Source organism: Ceratina calcarata, unplaced genomic scaffold (genome assembly GCF_001652005.2).
Source record: "Ceratina calcarata isolate Rehan_Ccalc_2016 unplaced genomic scaffold, ASM165200v1 scaffold43, whole genome shotgun sequence".
Taxonomy (NCBI): Eukaryota; Metazoa; Arthropoda; class Insecta; order Hymenoptera; family Apidae; genus Ceratina; species Ceratina calcarata.
Genome location: NW_017166721.1, coordinates 608,156 through 621,963, shown reverse-complemented (window position 1 = coordinate 621,963; position 13,808 = coordinate 608,156). Strand labels below are relative to the sequence as shown.

The window sequence follows — 13,808 nt, the reverse complement described above, 5'->3', positions numbered from 1 at the left end:
TCCTTAAAGCAACAAGTCGATTAAAATGAATGCAATGTGACTTATTTTTTATTGCGCCTGTATTTTTTATTAGTTTCTTCACATAAATGATATTATTTTTTGATAGAGGTCGATATATTTTCTTTAATGAAGTCCGGTATTTCGAGGTGACATAAATATTTATTTGCACTGAAATTGTTCAGTGCCGAGAGATCAAAGGAAACGGAAACGGGGTTAATGGAAGCAGAATTACAACAGTTGTATTCTGAAAAGACGCGACAAAAAGAACTGGCGCGGCGCGAAGACTACAGAGAGCTTAAATGACTTTAAATTTGAAAACAGATTTTTAACCCGTCTACCAAGTTTGTAAAATTATGCATATACACTTTCAGTAATTTTAATCCATCTATATTATATAAGATAAACGCTATCGATTTCGATTCAACGAATTTTTTTATAAGATTCAATAATTAATGCTTTGGATAAAAGATTTAGCAAAAGGATTAGCCTGCATTTCAGCTCGACAGGATGTACATACCCGTTGCGTAGTACATAGGAAAATACACGGTTACTTGTAGTACACGCGTGTAACGTGCCCTCGAATCAATACTTTCTCTGTTATAGGGGGCACATCTAACGTTTAATGCTCGTTTTTATTATCCTCTCCTTCCTGTCATTTATCCTTGCCAATCCATGAAGCACTCTTTCAACTGATACTTCGATACTTATAATTATACCATTTAATTAATTTCTACTACGTGCATAGATTTTTTATCGCATTATAACAATTACACTTTTTATTAAGAATCAAGAAAAATCTGTAATTTGTAATTGATTAAAAAACAAGTTTTATCGCGGGAGGGAATATTGAAACAGATAAGAAAAAGAGAGAGTTTCTGGCTAGAGTTTCTAGCACGATCGTCACGCATGAAATCATTTCGACTTAATTATTTGAGAATTAAAAGTTATATCGTTTTCGTCCTTGAATCCGATTTGTGCACACCTCCTGCTTCTTGACCAAGTCAACGGAAATGTTACACGTTATGGGCATTCGATGATAGCGGCAGCGCCCATCATTTAACTATGCAATTGCCATACAATCTTCTCCGGTCAGTTAAACTCGTTGACGACAGAACCGCGACATGCATCGCGTGAGAAACTTGCGTAGGGTGAATGCTTTCTCCTCCGGCTGAAAATTAAACACGATCCAAGTGATAGCGCGTTAATGTAACGCCTTTAGTCTGAGCATCCTCTTACAATTAACTCCTGGGAAAGTGAGGTGCGCGTACCAGTTTCAGTGAAAACGTTCTTTGTTAATAAAATCGCTCACAAGGCAATAATCGATAGAAGTAGAATAAAAAAAATTGAATAAAGGAATTTCTTCTTTTATAGATATTGCATTCTGATTGAAATATTTTGCCTGTGCAAAATGAAAGGGGAAGGGACGATTGGTACACGGGCTGGCGACTGCCAAATTGCACAGGCCATTGGATTATCGTCGTTACTTCGTTCACGGGATTTCGAAGCGGAGATTAGCTCGTATAACAGTTGATAGCGGCAATTAAAGTCCCCGAACGAGGACTTAATCCTCAGCCGGTTTCTCGGATCGGTAAATGCGACTTCTAATTACTCCGACTCCGGCTAACGGAAGTCGAGATCATCAAGGTGTACTCGTATGATCAAGATTTTGTGCTTTAATGCATAATAGATATCTCACTGCAGACAATTGATACTTGTTTGCATAATAAAAAGGAAGAGATACTGGTCGGAGGAAACAATTGGTAGTAATTGATATTGCGAGTATTAATACCGCGTATTGTTCTGTATGAACGAGGCTATTCATACGATGAGATGAATGCAAAAGTTAATTAGCAGGCGAGAATCTAGTACAACGTGTTCGTTCAAGACGGGCTCGTTTGCGTGACAAAAAATCTGTACTCATGTAATAAAATAAAATAATGTCTCAGAAATCCCTTAAAAGACCCAGTGAAGACGGCGACCGAAGATAAATGGAAACAGCTAAGCACGATAAAGAAATTCCCGAACCTCTTTCCAAGACAATTCTGGCCCATTGGGAATAACCCTAGGGGGAAGGAGTCAGGGAAACCCTCGGTCACGTAACTTTCGTTCGATCGAGAGCCTAAAGGAAACGGAGGTTTTTACGGCGTTGCGTCCATGGCGATAACTGCAGCGTGGCTGGTGCAGCGGCAGTCGCGGTAATTTCGACAGGGAAGAATGCCAAAAGCCTGTCGGACGTAATATTTCGTCGGTGCCCAGGCAACCGTGAAGACGGTCCTTTAACCCCTCCGCGATTTGTTATGTGCGAGGCTTCGAGTTCACAGGCACAGTACTTACATATTATGCTGTGGAATTTCGATTACTGTTTGCTTACACATTTTTCATTACATAGAGAAAATTGAAGAAGGATGGAAATAATTTATAGTATCTCGATAACATTTATAATCGAGTTACTGCAATTTCATTAAAATATCCTTAAGACGATATTCGATACGCCTCTGCGAGTCGGGGGTATTACGGGGGAACTGAAGGAAATTCGGTAAAGGAAGCAGGCGACGACTACTCAATTATGATCGTGTAATCAAATTGCTGATCGTGTACACACGCGTTTTATCCGGCTCCTTGGGTGGCTGCTCGATCATGAACGATTAACCCCGCACAAGGCTTACGTTGTGCTCGCTCGCTGGTTGCACGTGGCAACTGGAACATCGCCAAGACTTCAACGGTCTCATTCGGGTCGAGCCGCCGCGTCTCTGGGATATGTACCATGTTCAATAACAAGTTGCCGACGTAGCCGTCGAGAGATTCTAATTTTTCCCAGAAAGAGAGACAGAGCATCTTTTTTCTCTCGCTGTTAGAAGTTCCCAGTAGCAAGATGCACTTAGGCTGCGCTCGACCAAGAACAATGCGCAAACCGGAGTGAATACACCCGGCTTCCCGTTCCCTTTCAGATTCTCTTTTAAACGCGGATTATTTTTTTACCCTTTCTTCCTTCTAAGTAGGTGCGCGCTGTATCACCTGTTCCCGTGAAACGTTTGACCAAGTTTGAGCTCTCATGCCTTATTTGGACTAATTACTCCGTTGCGACGGCACTTGTGAAGCGAAGAGCAGATCTTCTTCAGGTCGGAAGTGTTAAAAAATGTGTTTCATTAGTTAGAAAAAGAAATTCGTAGAAAATATGAATTTTGTACAGTAGTTTAGCTTTAAGAGAAGGTTGATTAAAAAAAGTAGCCTGTTGTATCGCGCGAGAAGCGTGTCCAAGTATTTGGCCGAAAGGTCACGGTCTCACTTATCCTTAACAAGAATTACGGCTTATTATTTGTGTAGCGTGTCGCTACTGATTACACAGAATGTCATGATTTCAGCTTCCCTTGAGATAATGCACGTTTCGTTTCTCAACTCGTAATAAATTCGTTATTTTTCTTTTGTTTCAGGCGACTCTTTACAATGTACACCTCTAGATCGAGCATACAAAAGCAAAGTGCTGGGTCACTATCCAGACTCCGTGCCGTGGAACCCTTTCGACGAACACGCTGTATGCATGGTAAGAGATTCTTTTTTTAGCCACTTTTATAAGAAACTTATTGAATCTTTTGTACGGAATAATATTCATATTTAGAAAGGGAACATACTTGGAATTTATGTACTTTGAATTGTTAACTAATATAGTAAGAATTAAGAATGTAATTATGTTGAGTGTAAAGAAAAGAAAGTATAACATTGTGAAGATGCTGAAAAACTAAGATACAAAACTGGTACATATCGCCCACTTGTTAGCCCAACTATGTGTTGCTCGGCTTGGAGTATCGCTCCGGTTGAACTCGTAATAAGAGAACGAAACGGTAAACTCTTCGGCGAGCGCTAACAGAATCAGCGTAACGTGAAATTAGGAGTGGAAGATACTTGACATACAGTGAATTAAGTGCACGCTGTTCGCGATCAACGACGCTTATAGATATAGGTTGCGCCTCGGCGTGTCCCAGTTGATGAAAAGAGGAAAAGAGCGAAGAGGGACAAAGAGAGAAGCGTGGCAGGCGAAATGAGGAGGCGTCGTGTGCAACGTCCGTTCATTAGATATTCAATCTTGCAGCTCTGCCTGCCGAGCGGCCTGAGATTCCGAACTCAGAAACACTCCGTGGAGCCGACGTTCCACTCTTTCGTTCTCACCAAAGAGGACGGCCACAGAACTTACGGCTTCAGCTTGGTCTTCTACGAGGAGTGCCGGAATCGCAAGATATGCGCGGCTATGCAAACCCTGCAGGCGATGCATATCACGGAACTGAGCAGCGGCCAGAACGGTACACCGCCAACGTGAGTCTCCCCTTGCATTGTTTACTTGTACTACTCGCGAGTCCTCCGAGTAGAACTCCTCGCGACTGATCCGACGGACTTAATTAGAATACGCGGATACTCTATGAATCGCATACAACGTGATATGTCATAGTATGAATGAACAAATTAAAACTTACGATATTTTAATAAATATTTATCAGACGCTTTTAATGAACGAGCACTTGAAACTGTGTTATGTGTTACGAACGGACGCGTACGTAAGTATGAATATTTCGTATGTATTCGAACCCTATAAATATGAAACGTATTTGAAAACGTGTACCAGAAGATATTGGAATAGTTCTACCGGAACACTCGAATGTACGTATATATTTTACTATCGATTTATAGGACTATTACTCTCCCGCTTGCAGATAATCGACGTTCTATTTCTGCTTCGTTTCATTGCGCGAGTACGTAAAATTATGCAAACGATTGTTCGTATCCTGACATAAAAATCCAGCAATTAAATACGAGCGTTTATGTAAAAGCAATTTCACAATAAGTTTTAACGATCTCGCATTATTATCGTGCAATGCATTTAAGAATAAGTTGCGCAAGATTTGCTTCAATCTTTGTTTCGAAATTTTGTAAATATTTTATTTAAAGAAAAGTTAAAATCAGTAAACTGGATTGGGTGAAGGATTAATATAAACGCGTTTCCAGGGTAAGAAAAGGCCAGGATGGACATAACACGCGATCGTTGCCACGACATTTCAAGCTATCAGCACATTCACCAGGTGCTGCGTTAGGCTACTACGACTCTACCAAAGACAAGTTGCTAGTGACTAAATCGATATCCTTGCTATGCCAGCAGCCTTACCTTCATGCCGCGAGAACGTTCCTCACTAATCTCTACAAGTAAGCAACCGTCTAGACTGTAGATTATCATCTTAATATCCCCGTCGTCTCTATATGTTTTCATAGCGTGCTAAATAAGCGGTTTCGCTCTTTGAAAGAGCTTCGATCAATTTTCTGCACGAATGTCCGTCTCTTGATTCCAATCAGATAAATCATGTCTTCAAGTGCGCGACCAAATGAATGTGATTAAAAAGCGTAGAAGAAAAATCATTTCCAAGTTTCCAGCAATTCTTTTATTAATGTCCACATTTTTAGATGTGTTCCTAGACACCCGGGCCCTGGTCTCAGCCTTGAATCTTACGTGTACAATCTCCTGTACAATGTGCCGGTACCACTGCCCGGCAAATCGTTGAAGTTCTTCGTTCCGAACGACGAGCCGGCCAAGCCACCCTTGGAGCTGGTCATCCATCAGCCGTCGCCGTCGCAGGAGTTACCGATGCTGGATTACCCGTTGAAAGACATGTTTACGTGGCTCGGTGCGGATTGCGTGATACAATTGTTCACATGCGTGCTGCTGGAGAACCAAGTGTTGCTCAGGAGCTCGGACTTTCACAAGCTGATGGTTGTCTCCGAGTGCATAACGGCGCTCCTGTTTCCGTTCTCCTGGCAGCATGTCTACGTGCCGATATTGCCCGCCAGTCTACACCACTTCTTAGACGCACCTGTACCGTTCATAATGGGTCTTCATGCGCAGAGCGAGAGCGGTATACTCAAGATCGCAAGTGAAGTTAGTATTCAGAACAGCTGGGTTCAATCTTGAGATCGGGATAACATTCTGTTTGTTTATTACAGGCGAATCTTTGTTATGTAGATATAGATAAGCAAAGTAGCCAATTTCCAGAAGAGTTGCCCGTGTTTCCTCACAAAATGCAATTTATTGCCGAGATCAGAGCTCTTCTAAACAAGTACAAAGTACCACTTACGGGAAAGTAAGTTGAACAGCATTCGACTCGGCATTATTTCCCATGTACGTAATTACGAAACTGAGGATCGGTTTTCAGGACTGATAGCATGGTCATAAATCATTACAACGGTGACATCATGACCAGCAGTTTGACGCTTCCTGGTTCTGGATTCCATCTTCCCCGGAGAAAACATTCGTTGCACGATGTTTTAGACTGGGACCGACCTGAACCACCGGCACAACCGGACACTTTGCAGAGAATCATAGACATTGCCAAAAAGACGGGTAAGAATTATTTATTGAACGCCAATTCAGTTTATAGAATATTATAAAAACTTCTGACCCGATTGTGGAATAAATATATTTAGTTTTGCAAGTGGACTAATTGTCTCGATTATTTTTGTTCACTATTATTAATTACTATCGCAGGTGTAAATGTGGAAGACATCGATTCGGTGGAGGACAACCTGAACGAACGTGAACTTTCGCCTCAGGAGGATTACCAGGAGACGCTTACATTTAATAATGCCATTCGGGAGATTTTTTTGAACCGTTTTGTACAGATATTTTCTAGCTACGAGCACTTTGTTATTCAACCATCAGTCTGTCAGGTATGACAAAGTGTCTATTATGATATCCATTTTCTTAAAATAAAGACTGTATGTCGGAGAGAAGAAAATATCAAATTTATGTTACAGGAAAAAGATGAATGGCTGAACAACAGAGACAGCATGCACGTTTTCGACAAGGCTACTTTCTTATCCGATCAACCTACGCAACATTTGCCGTTTTTATCGAGATTCCTGGAGACACAAATGTTTGCCTCTCTCGTCGACAGCAAAGTAATGTCTACGTGGAACGAGTTAGATTTTAACATACGCGTTTTTGACCAAAGAATTTCCCACTTGAGGTAAAGTCGGAAACAATAAATGGTTTTTACATTAAGAAGAAAATTCCTTGACGTTTAAATATAAATTGTTACAGAAAAAAGATCGGAGAAGGTATCGTGCGATCGACTCGATACGAGTCTTGTACGAATATAGAAGAGTCGCAGAAAATATTGGTGCATAGATTGACGAACGTCGATTTCGAGACGAATCCGCCTAACGAGATTCTTCCACACAGGGCAGCGTATTTTCGAAGCTTCCCTTTATTGGACAGCGTTCCATTAAATAAGGAGCCGACCCAAAGGTAAGTACCGCTAAGATACATATACACATCTTTCATACAATAAAACAAAATCGAGAGTTATTAAAATCTTTTATCTTATTCCCTGCGTCACGTGTAGCATTCTTCGGTAAGAGTTTATACTTTACAAATAACGTAGTCGTCATGCATGTATGTTATTTGGTATATGTTATATAAAATTCATTATATACAAGATTTTACGACGACAATTATAAGAGTACATGTGTGTATTTAGAAATGTCCGGTTACAGTAGTTTTAAATCTTGTTATTACAATGTTTTTAAGTAGAAAAGTGTTTCATATTACGTATTCGTTTGTGACACATGATTGTGATTCATATTGTATCTATAACAGTAGTCGAAGGGGTCAAACTCAGTGGAAGTACAAAATGAAGTCCATGGAGGCGAACGGAAAACCTCCGACGCCTCAAGAAACACAATCGCCTCGACCTCAAACCAAGCTCTCCGCGGACATGAGTCCGGCGTTGATAGCGCAAGCAAACTGGACGTTCGTCGAAAAATTGCTCAAGGTACAAGAGGGTTTAAACAAGATTGATGTATCCAAGGAGAGCGCGTTAACTAATTTATTGTTCCACCAAGGATTGTAAATCGAAAACGAAGAGGATGCTCGTTTCGAAAATGGGTTCCGAAGCGGTCGCGTTAGGCCACGGTGGTGAATCTTTATCAGACGTCGAGGAGAACACGCTAGTCGCCAGTCTATGTGATCTGTTAGAACGAGTTTGGAGTCACGGATTGCAAAATAAACAAGGGAAAAGTGCTCTGTGGTCGCACCTTACCATGTATCAGGAGGAGGAATGTAGCGACCGAAATAAACCTAATTTTCTTTCTCCTGGTAAGTCGAAGCGCGCCTTTCACTATTCTCACACGAACGTATTTTCATCATCGATTGCATAATACTTATTGTTCACTAAATTTGGAAATGCAGCGTTACCGTGGTGCGTGCTGCAGAAACGACTCGATTGTACGTGTGTTATTTTATTTCTGATGTTAAACTATTAAGAGTAGAGATTAGAAATTTCTCGTGCGTAGATACTCTGCACTGCATTAGTTGTAAGTGATACACTATTCATAAATATTTATTTACTTTTTATCTTTACATGTTTTTCGCTATGTGCTCAATGTGTATCTGCGAATACGTGTTTGATTAGTATTCTTTTAAATATATTTTGCTATTAAAAATATTTATTCACTTCATTTATATAATTTCTCAATTTTTAATTTTTCTATTGATTTTTATTTGTGTTTCATTTTCTTGTGTTATAAATAGCCGTGAAATCACCGAGTAAGTTATTTGGATTACGGGACCGTTTAATTTCATCCATAAAGAACAGACATATTTTCGAAATCGCTTCTTATATCAAGGAGAATATTTATGGTAAGCCCTGATGTTGGCTTGCCACGGGAATTATTATGTTAACATTAGTTTTATGTAAATAATTATTATCGTAAAAGTCTTTAAGTAGCATGATTGAACGTTTTTGCAGTATTCTTTAATACCTGTTTGATCCATTAGTATCGTATAGTATCAGAAGCTTTTTATCTTATGTTTTTTTGTAGAGAAACATGTGATATGAGTAAAAAAGTATTAAGCATGTAAAATGTGTATGTTTCATTTAAAAAAGACATATGTATTACGTTTCATGTGATTGTCCACTTCAAATTTTTTTTGTTTTCGTTCGAAGCATGATTTCATTTGCATGCATTGCTAGAATTTGCATAGCAGTGTGAAGAAACGAGCATAGATCAGTTTATTCGTCACTGATGTTTCTCTAATTCATTACTGGACTTAAACAATAGATCTACCAAACCTGGCATTGGACATTGATTCACCAACACGAGGCACGGAGAGGCACAAGTCTCCTGGGGACAGGAAAATGGGTTCTGAACACTTGAGACCATTGCCCGACTCCTTACTCTTCGACATTCGAAATATCCAGGCGATGACTGACATCAAAACGCACATTGGATACGCCAGAGCTTGGGTACGACTAGCACTCGAGAAGAAATTGCTTTCCCGACATTTAAAGATCCTTCTGTCGGATACGAGACTGTTAAAGTTAGTTGCAAGCTTCGAATTTTTAATCGGGAATCACGAAACTGGACGATATGTTACACTGTTTCGTTTTTAGAAGCCAATATAAGAGATTCGCGTTTTTACGCTGCGAGGAAGAGAAGGAACAGTTCCTGTACTATCTCTTAACGTTGAACGCCGTCGATTACTTCTGTTTCACCAACAATTACCCAACCACGAAATTGCCATATAGAGTCGTTATATTTCCTAGTCGAAAGGCCAGCGCGGCTACCACTTCGGCAAACAGTTGGATCGCTATTTCTGGCACGCTGTGCGAAACGAATCCTGTGCCGATTCCCAAAGGAGCATTGGAATTTGTATTTCATGTATGTACATTTTTAATCTCTAATAACTTCTTCGTGACTCCTCGACTATCTTTCATCATTTTGCTTCTAGCATAAAAATTTGGGTGTGCTCTCCACGTTGCGCATAGGTCACGATAATACTGGTCTCTCGCCCAAGTGGATGGTGGAACACGTGGTAGTGAGGAACGAAGTCACGGGCCACACGTTCAAGTTTCCCTGTGGTAGGTGGCTCGGTAGAGGTATCGACGACGGTTCAACTGAAAGATTGTTGGTAGGGGCGTTGGTCCCTCCTACCATCGACAACGAAGAGTTGGTCGAGACGTGCTCGACACCACCGAGATGCAGATCTCCTAGTATACCCAGGCGCCCAATATTGTCTCAAGTCGAGTTACAACATATGCTAGGTAAATGTGGAAAATCTTTTGTTCACGGTCTTGTTTATATCTAAACAATATGTTCTTTGTAGGGGAATCCGTAAACGCGATTGTTAAGTTTCACTACAGAAGAGAATGTCAAGACGGATCTTTGACAGCTTTACTTTGTGGAGAGGGTGGTCTCGTGCCATCGTTAGAGCAAATATTTTTATTCGGTTTCAAAAACCAAAGGATATTCGGAAGAAATTTTTATGTATGGGATTACCTCTGTAAGTTTCTATCATAATAAAACTTGGATTAAATTCCGGCCTTGGTAACGACTAATCTTTGTTGCAGTACGCGTGAAGGAAAATTTCGAGATTTCCTTATTAGAGGAAATGGACGAGTATTCACAGAGATTGAATAGGGACAGACGAGTTCGTGCGAACAATCAAAGATTCGCGATTTTGAGATGCTACTGTCATCTCATCGATCAAATTAACATGTTCAGTCAGACTCTTGGCAAAGATGGGAAGTTCCAGTTGTTCATTTGCCTGGCAGCAAGGTAAATTATTTTCTAATAACTGGACTAACAATAATTTACAGCAATTCTTTCACTCTGAACATTTTTGTTTCAGAGAGCAACTTCTTCATGCCATGCTTCGGCCAATGAGTGAAGCGCGATCCACTGCGGACATGTACGAAGAGAATTCCTTCTTGAGGAATACCACATTATTAAATTTCGTAATTCACATTCTCGAGCCACTGAACGAGTTTCACATTGTTCTCGAAAAGAGTTTGACCCACGGAATTTCCAGTATATGTTAATTCATCGTGAACATTCCACGTATTCCACAATAAGGTACGTGTATTTAATATCACGCATTAACGTATGATATATCGCGTAATATCATATGTACATATTTTGTTTTTTAGAATACGTTTACTTGAAGCAGCACAATTTACCAAATTCTAAATAATAAAATATGAAGAGACACGTTACAATATAAAAAACAAAAAAGAGGGACTTTGTAAAGAATCATATTATTAAGAATCTATAAGAGGAATTTAATATATAATATAAACAAAGACTGTTACACAGATGTAAAATAGTCAGTTTTAGATGACAAATTATTCGACAGAAAGTGATAAATGAAAGCATAGATCTGGTTCTGTTCAAAAATTTTAAGGAGATTATTAACGATGACAAGAAGAGTTCCGTGCAAGGACAAATGACACTGATCTTGCCCATCTTGCCGTAGGTGATATTGCTACGTGAGTAAAACTGACGTATCGTGTACCAAAGATGTGATCCTATTAGTTATTACTAATTAGTATTATTAATATTGTCATTATAAATTAAGGATTTAGTTTTTTTACGGTCTTTATCATAAGCAGGAGAACAATTAAACGTGCAAGCGACGTATAAATATGTGTTGATAAGTTAGGCGAAATAAATGTTTCATTATTTATTATTTAGAAATAATTAATAGACTTCGTCGATGAAAGATCAGGATAGCAAACAATTTACGTTCTGCTAAATTTTGGCAATTGTCACGGATTATATTTTTTTTACTTATTCGTTTATACACATTTTTAACAAACGCTTGCACTCATTTTTAACTCACTTTCTTTTTATTTCAATAGATATGCTATACCAATTAGTTCTTAATAATTAATTTGTCAGTTTTGTATGCTACAAGTGACCGAAGTTTCGATGGTTTTCTCTCTATATAATTTTTAGCATTAACAATTTACATGTTATTAATTTCTTATGAAACCTTAATCGAAATTGGAAGGACGTAACGTATCGTGAAACACAGTTATATTCGAGGATAAAATGGACCAAAAATTGTTTACCGCAGGTATGGCAATGGATTTTTAGTGTTCGAATTAAAGTTAATCCTGTTTTTGAAGTTTTGATGTATTTGATAAATCGGAATAGATCGATAGCCCCGATGTTTCGAAGAAATAGTTTTCAAAGTACAATTTTTAGCGTTACGATCGTTCAATAATATATCTGATAGATAAGAATCGTTTTATTAATAATCAGCATGCGATTGTGCTCATACTATGTAAAGTACGTGTGAATAATATTGAACTGGAGTATGATTTTTATTTTTAACATACGTATATGTAATCGATGATAATTGACTTTTCTACACTTTAGAAAGATATATAAACGGTATGACGTTAAGTATAAATTATTTTTTTATTCTGTACAGTTTGATTTTAATCATGCACTTTTAAGAAGGCGAACAATTTTTTAGTTAAGAATTATGAAAAACGCAAATTATTCACACGTGCTTATTTTTTGCGTTCATGACATTACGTCTTATCGCGAGTATCTCGCACCTGTGGCCAAAGTAAAATGTTTAGGATATCGTCTTTCAATATTGATCCACGGATATAAAATTTGTGAACAATTTTTATTAACACAACGCTTCTCAAAGCACTTCTTAATTTATTCAATGTACTTACATAATTACGTTTCAGTCTCTTTAACGTGATTGCTCGTGCGTGATTACAATTCTGCCAAATACATATTTACATTTACCATTTAAAAATTCGATAGACGTAGATATTTCACCACTCTATCACCACATGTTTTTACCCGACTACTTTAAAATGGAACGCAATGTGTTAATACGAAAAAAGGAGGAGAATATAATTTGTTGATTACGCTTCATTAAATAATTGTTCTGCGAACGAGCTAGCATTCATTTGTTAATTAATTATGTTGCTGTATTGTTGTTAAATAACATAATAATGGTAATACTCGAATAATGATCTGATCCAGAACAAACGAGGATGAAGTTCTTTTACTTCATGTAAATTTTAAATGAATTATACTAAGTCTGTACGATTCCGTTATCTGTCGAATCAGTTTCAATGTGAAACGAGATGACAGTGAGGGAATCTTCCAGGACGAAACTCGGATTTCTTTATTTCAGATTTTCTATAGTTGCGAATAGTGTATTTGTGATTGTTTTATTGTTAGACTGAAGAATAATGCGTTGCATTTTATTTATTGCAAATTATTTTGTATGCTTTAAAGTGTCTCTTTTCTCATATTGAAATCACGTGTAATGTTTTAATCTTCCTCAGACAGAACAGAAGATCAATAAAACTTGATTCATTAACTTCAATTTAATTCTGAAATTGACAATTTTACTTTTTATAGAATACTGACATTAAATAAGGATAGTAGTCAAAGGCATTCAATGTGGCATCAAATTATTCACTAACTTGTACTTCTATACTGCTTTGCCTGAGGAAGATTGAAAAGAATATTCAAAGATTTCACCAAAGGTTCAAGTACGCGTTACTTACGACTAGTACAAACTTGTAGGCAGTGAATATAAGTTTTGTAATAAATCATATGGCAAACGTTTTAACGTGACGCCGACGCGTGCACCTGGTCACAATACTCAACATTCGTGTTATATCGAATTCACATGCGTGTCCACCTTATCACGATCCATGACTCGATCGTTCCTCATTGCGAAAAGAAAAAAGATTAAGCAGGTTCTTTACCAAGTTTGTACATAAACGAGAAACTCCATAGCTTGGTGTAACGTATAGGATCTTTTACAAGACGATCGTCGTATAATTGTATATATACGAACTGTAAAACAGAATATTATAATATTGTACAGTAGAATAAAGAGTTATCAAAATTAAGGCAAGTTTGAGCCCCGTTTTAGCCTGTTTCGGCCCGTTTGGTCCTATTTATACAGGAACGACGGGCCAACTCCGAATTGATCTTTGAGGCCT

The 13,808-nt window shown here is 38.4% G+C and overlaps 1 protein-coding gene across 5 annotated transcripts in view; it reads left to right on the top strand.

Annotated features, from left to right (window-relative positions):
• Positions 1 to 13,715, top strand: part of pns (DENN domain containing pinstripe) — a 21,234-nt gene extending 7,519 nt beyond the window's left edge. Inside the window, exons 2-21 of one of the 5 annotated variants that reach the window (XM_018027717.1) lie at positions 3,432 to 3,541; positions 4,088 to 4,308; positions 4,996 to 5,190; positions 5,446 to 5,917; positions 5,983 to 6,119; positions 6,192 to 6,379; positions 6,524 to 6,705; positions 6,793 to 7,004; positions 7,079 to 7,285; positions 7,383 to 7,391; positions 7,637 to 7,811; positions 7,882 to 8,134; positions 8,570 to 8,677; positions 9,100 to 9,358; positions 9,432 to 9,699; positions 9,770 to 10,082; positions 10,145 to 10,321; positions 10,389 to 10,596; positions 10,670 to 10,893; positions 10,968 to 13,715. In XM_018027717.1, coding sequence (XP_017883206.1) covers positions 3,432 to 3,541; positions 4,088 to 4,308; positions 4,996 to 5,190; positions 5,446 to 5,917; positions 5,983 to 6,119; positions 6,192 to 6,379; positions 6,524 to 6,705; positions 6,793 to 7,004; positions 7,079 to 7,285; positions 7,383 to 7,391; positions 7,637 to 7,811; positions 7,882 to 8,134; positions 8,570 to 8,677; positions 9,100 to 9,358; positions 9,432 to 9,699; positions 9,770 to 10,082; positions 10,145 to 10,321; positions 10,389 to 10,596; positions 10,670 to 10,859 — 3,884 coding nt within the window. In that variant the 3' untranslated portion in view covers positions 10,860 to 10,893; positions 10,968 to 13,715. Of the gene's footprint in view, positions 1 to 3,431; positions 3,542 to 4,087; positions 4,309 to 4,995; positions 5,191 to 5,445; positions 5,918 to 5,982; positions 6,120 to 6,191; positions 6,380 to 6,523; positions 6,706 to 6,792; positions 7,005 to 7,078; positions 7,286 to 7,382; positions 7,392 to 7,636; positions 7,812 to 7,881; positions 8,135 to 8,227; positions 8,264 to 8,569; positions 8,678 to 9,099; positions 9,359 to 9,431; positions 9,700 to 9,769; positions 10,083 to 10,144; positions 10,322 to 10,388; positions 10,597 to 10,669; positions 10,894 to 10,967 lie in introns of all 5 variants that reach the window. The other 4 variants (XM_018027719.2, XM_018027718.2, XM_018027720.2 and 1 more) reach the window with 4 other exon arrangements.
• Positions 13,716 to 13,808: the final 93 nt, after the last annotated feature.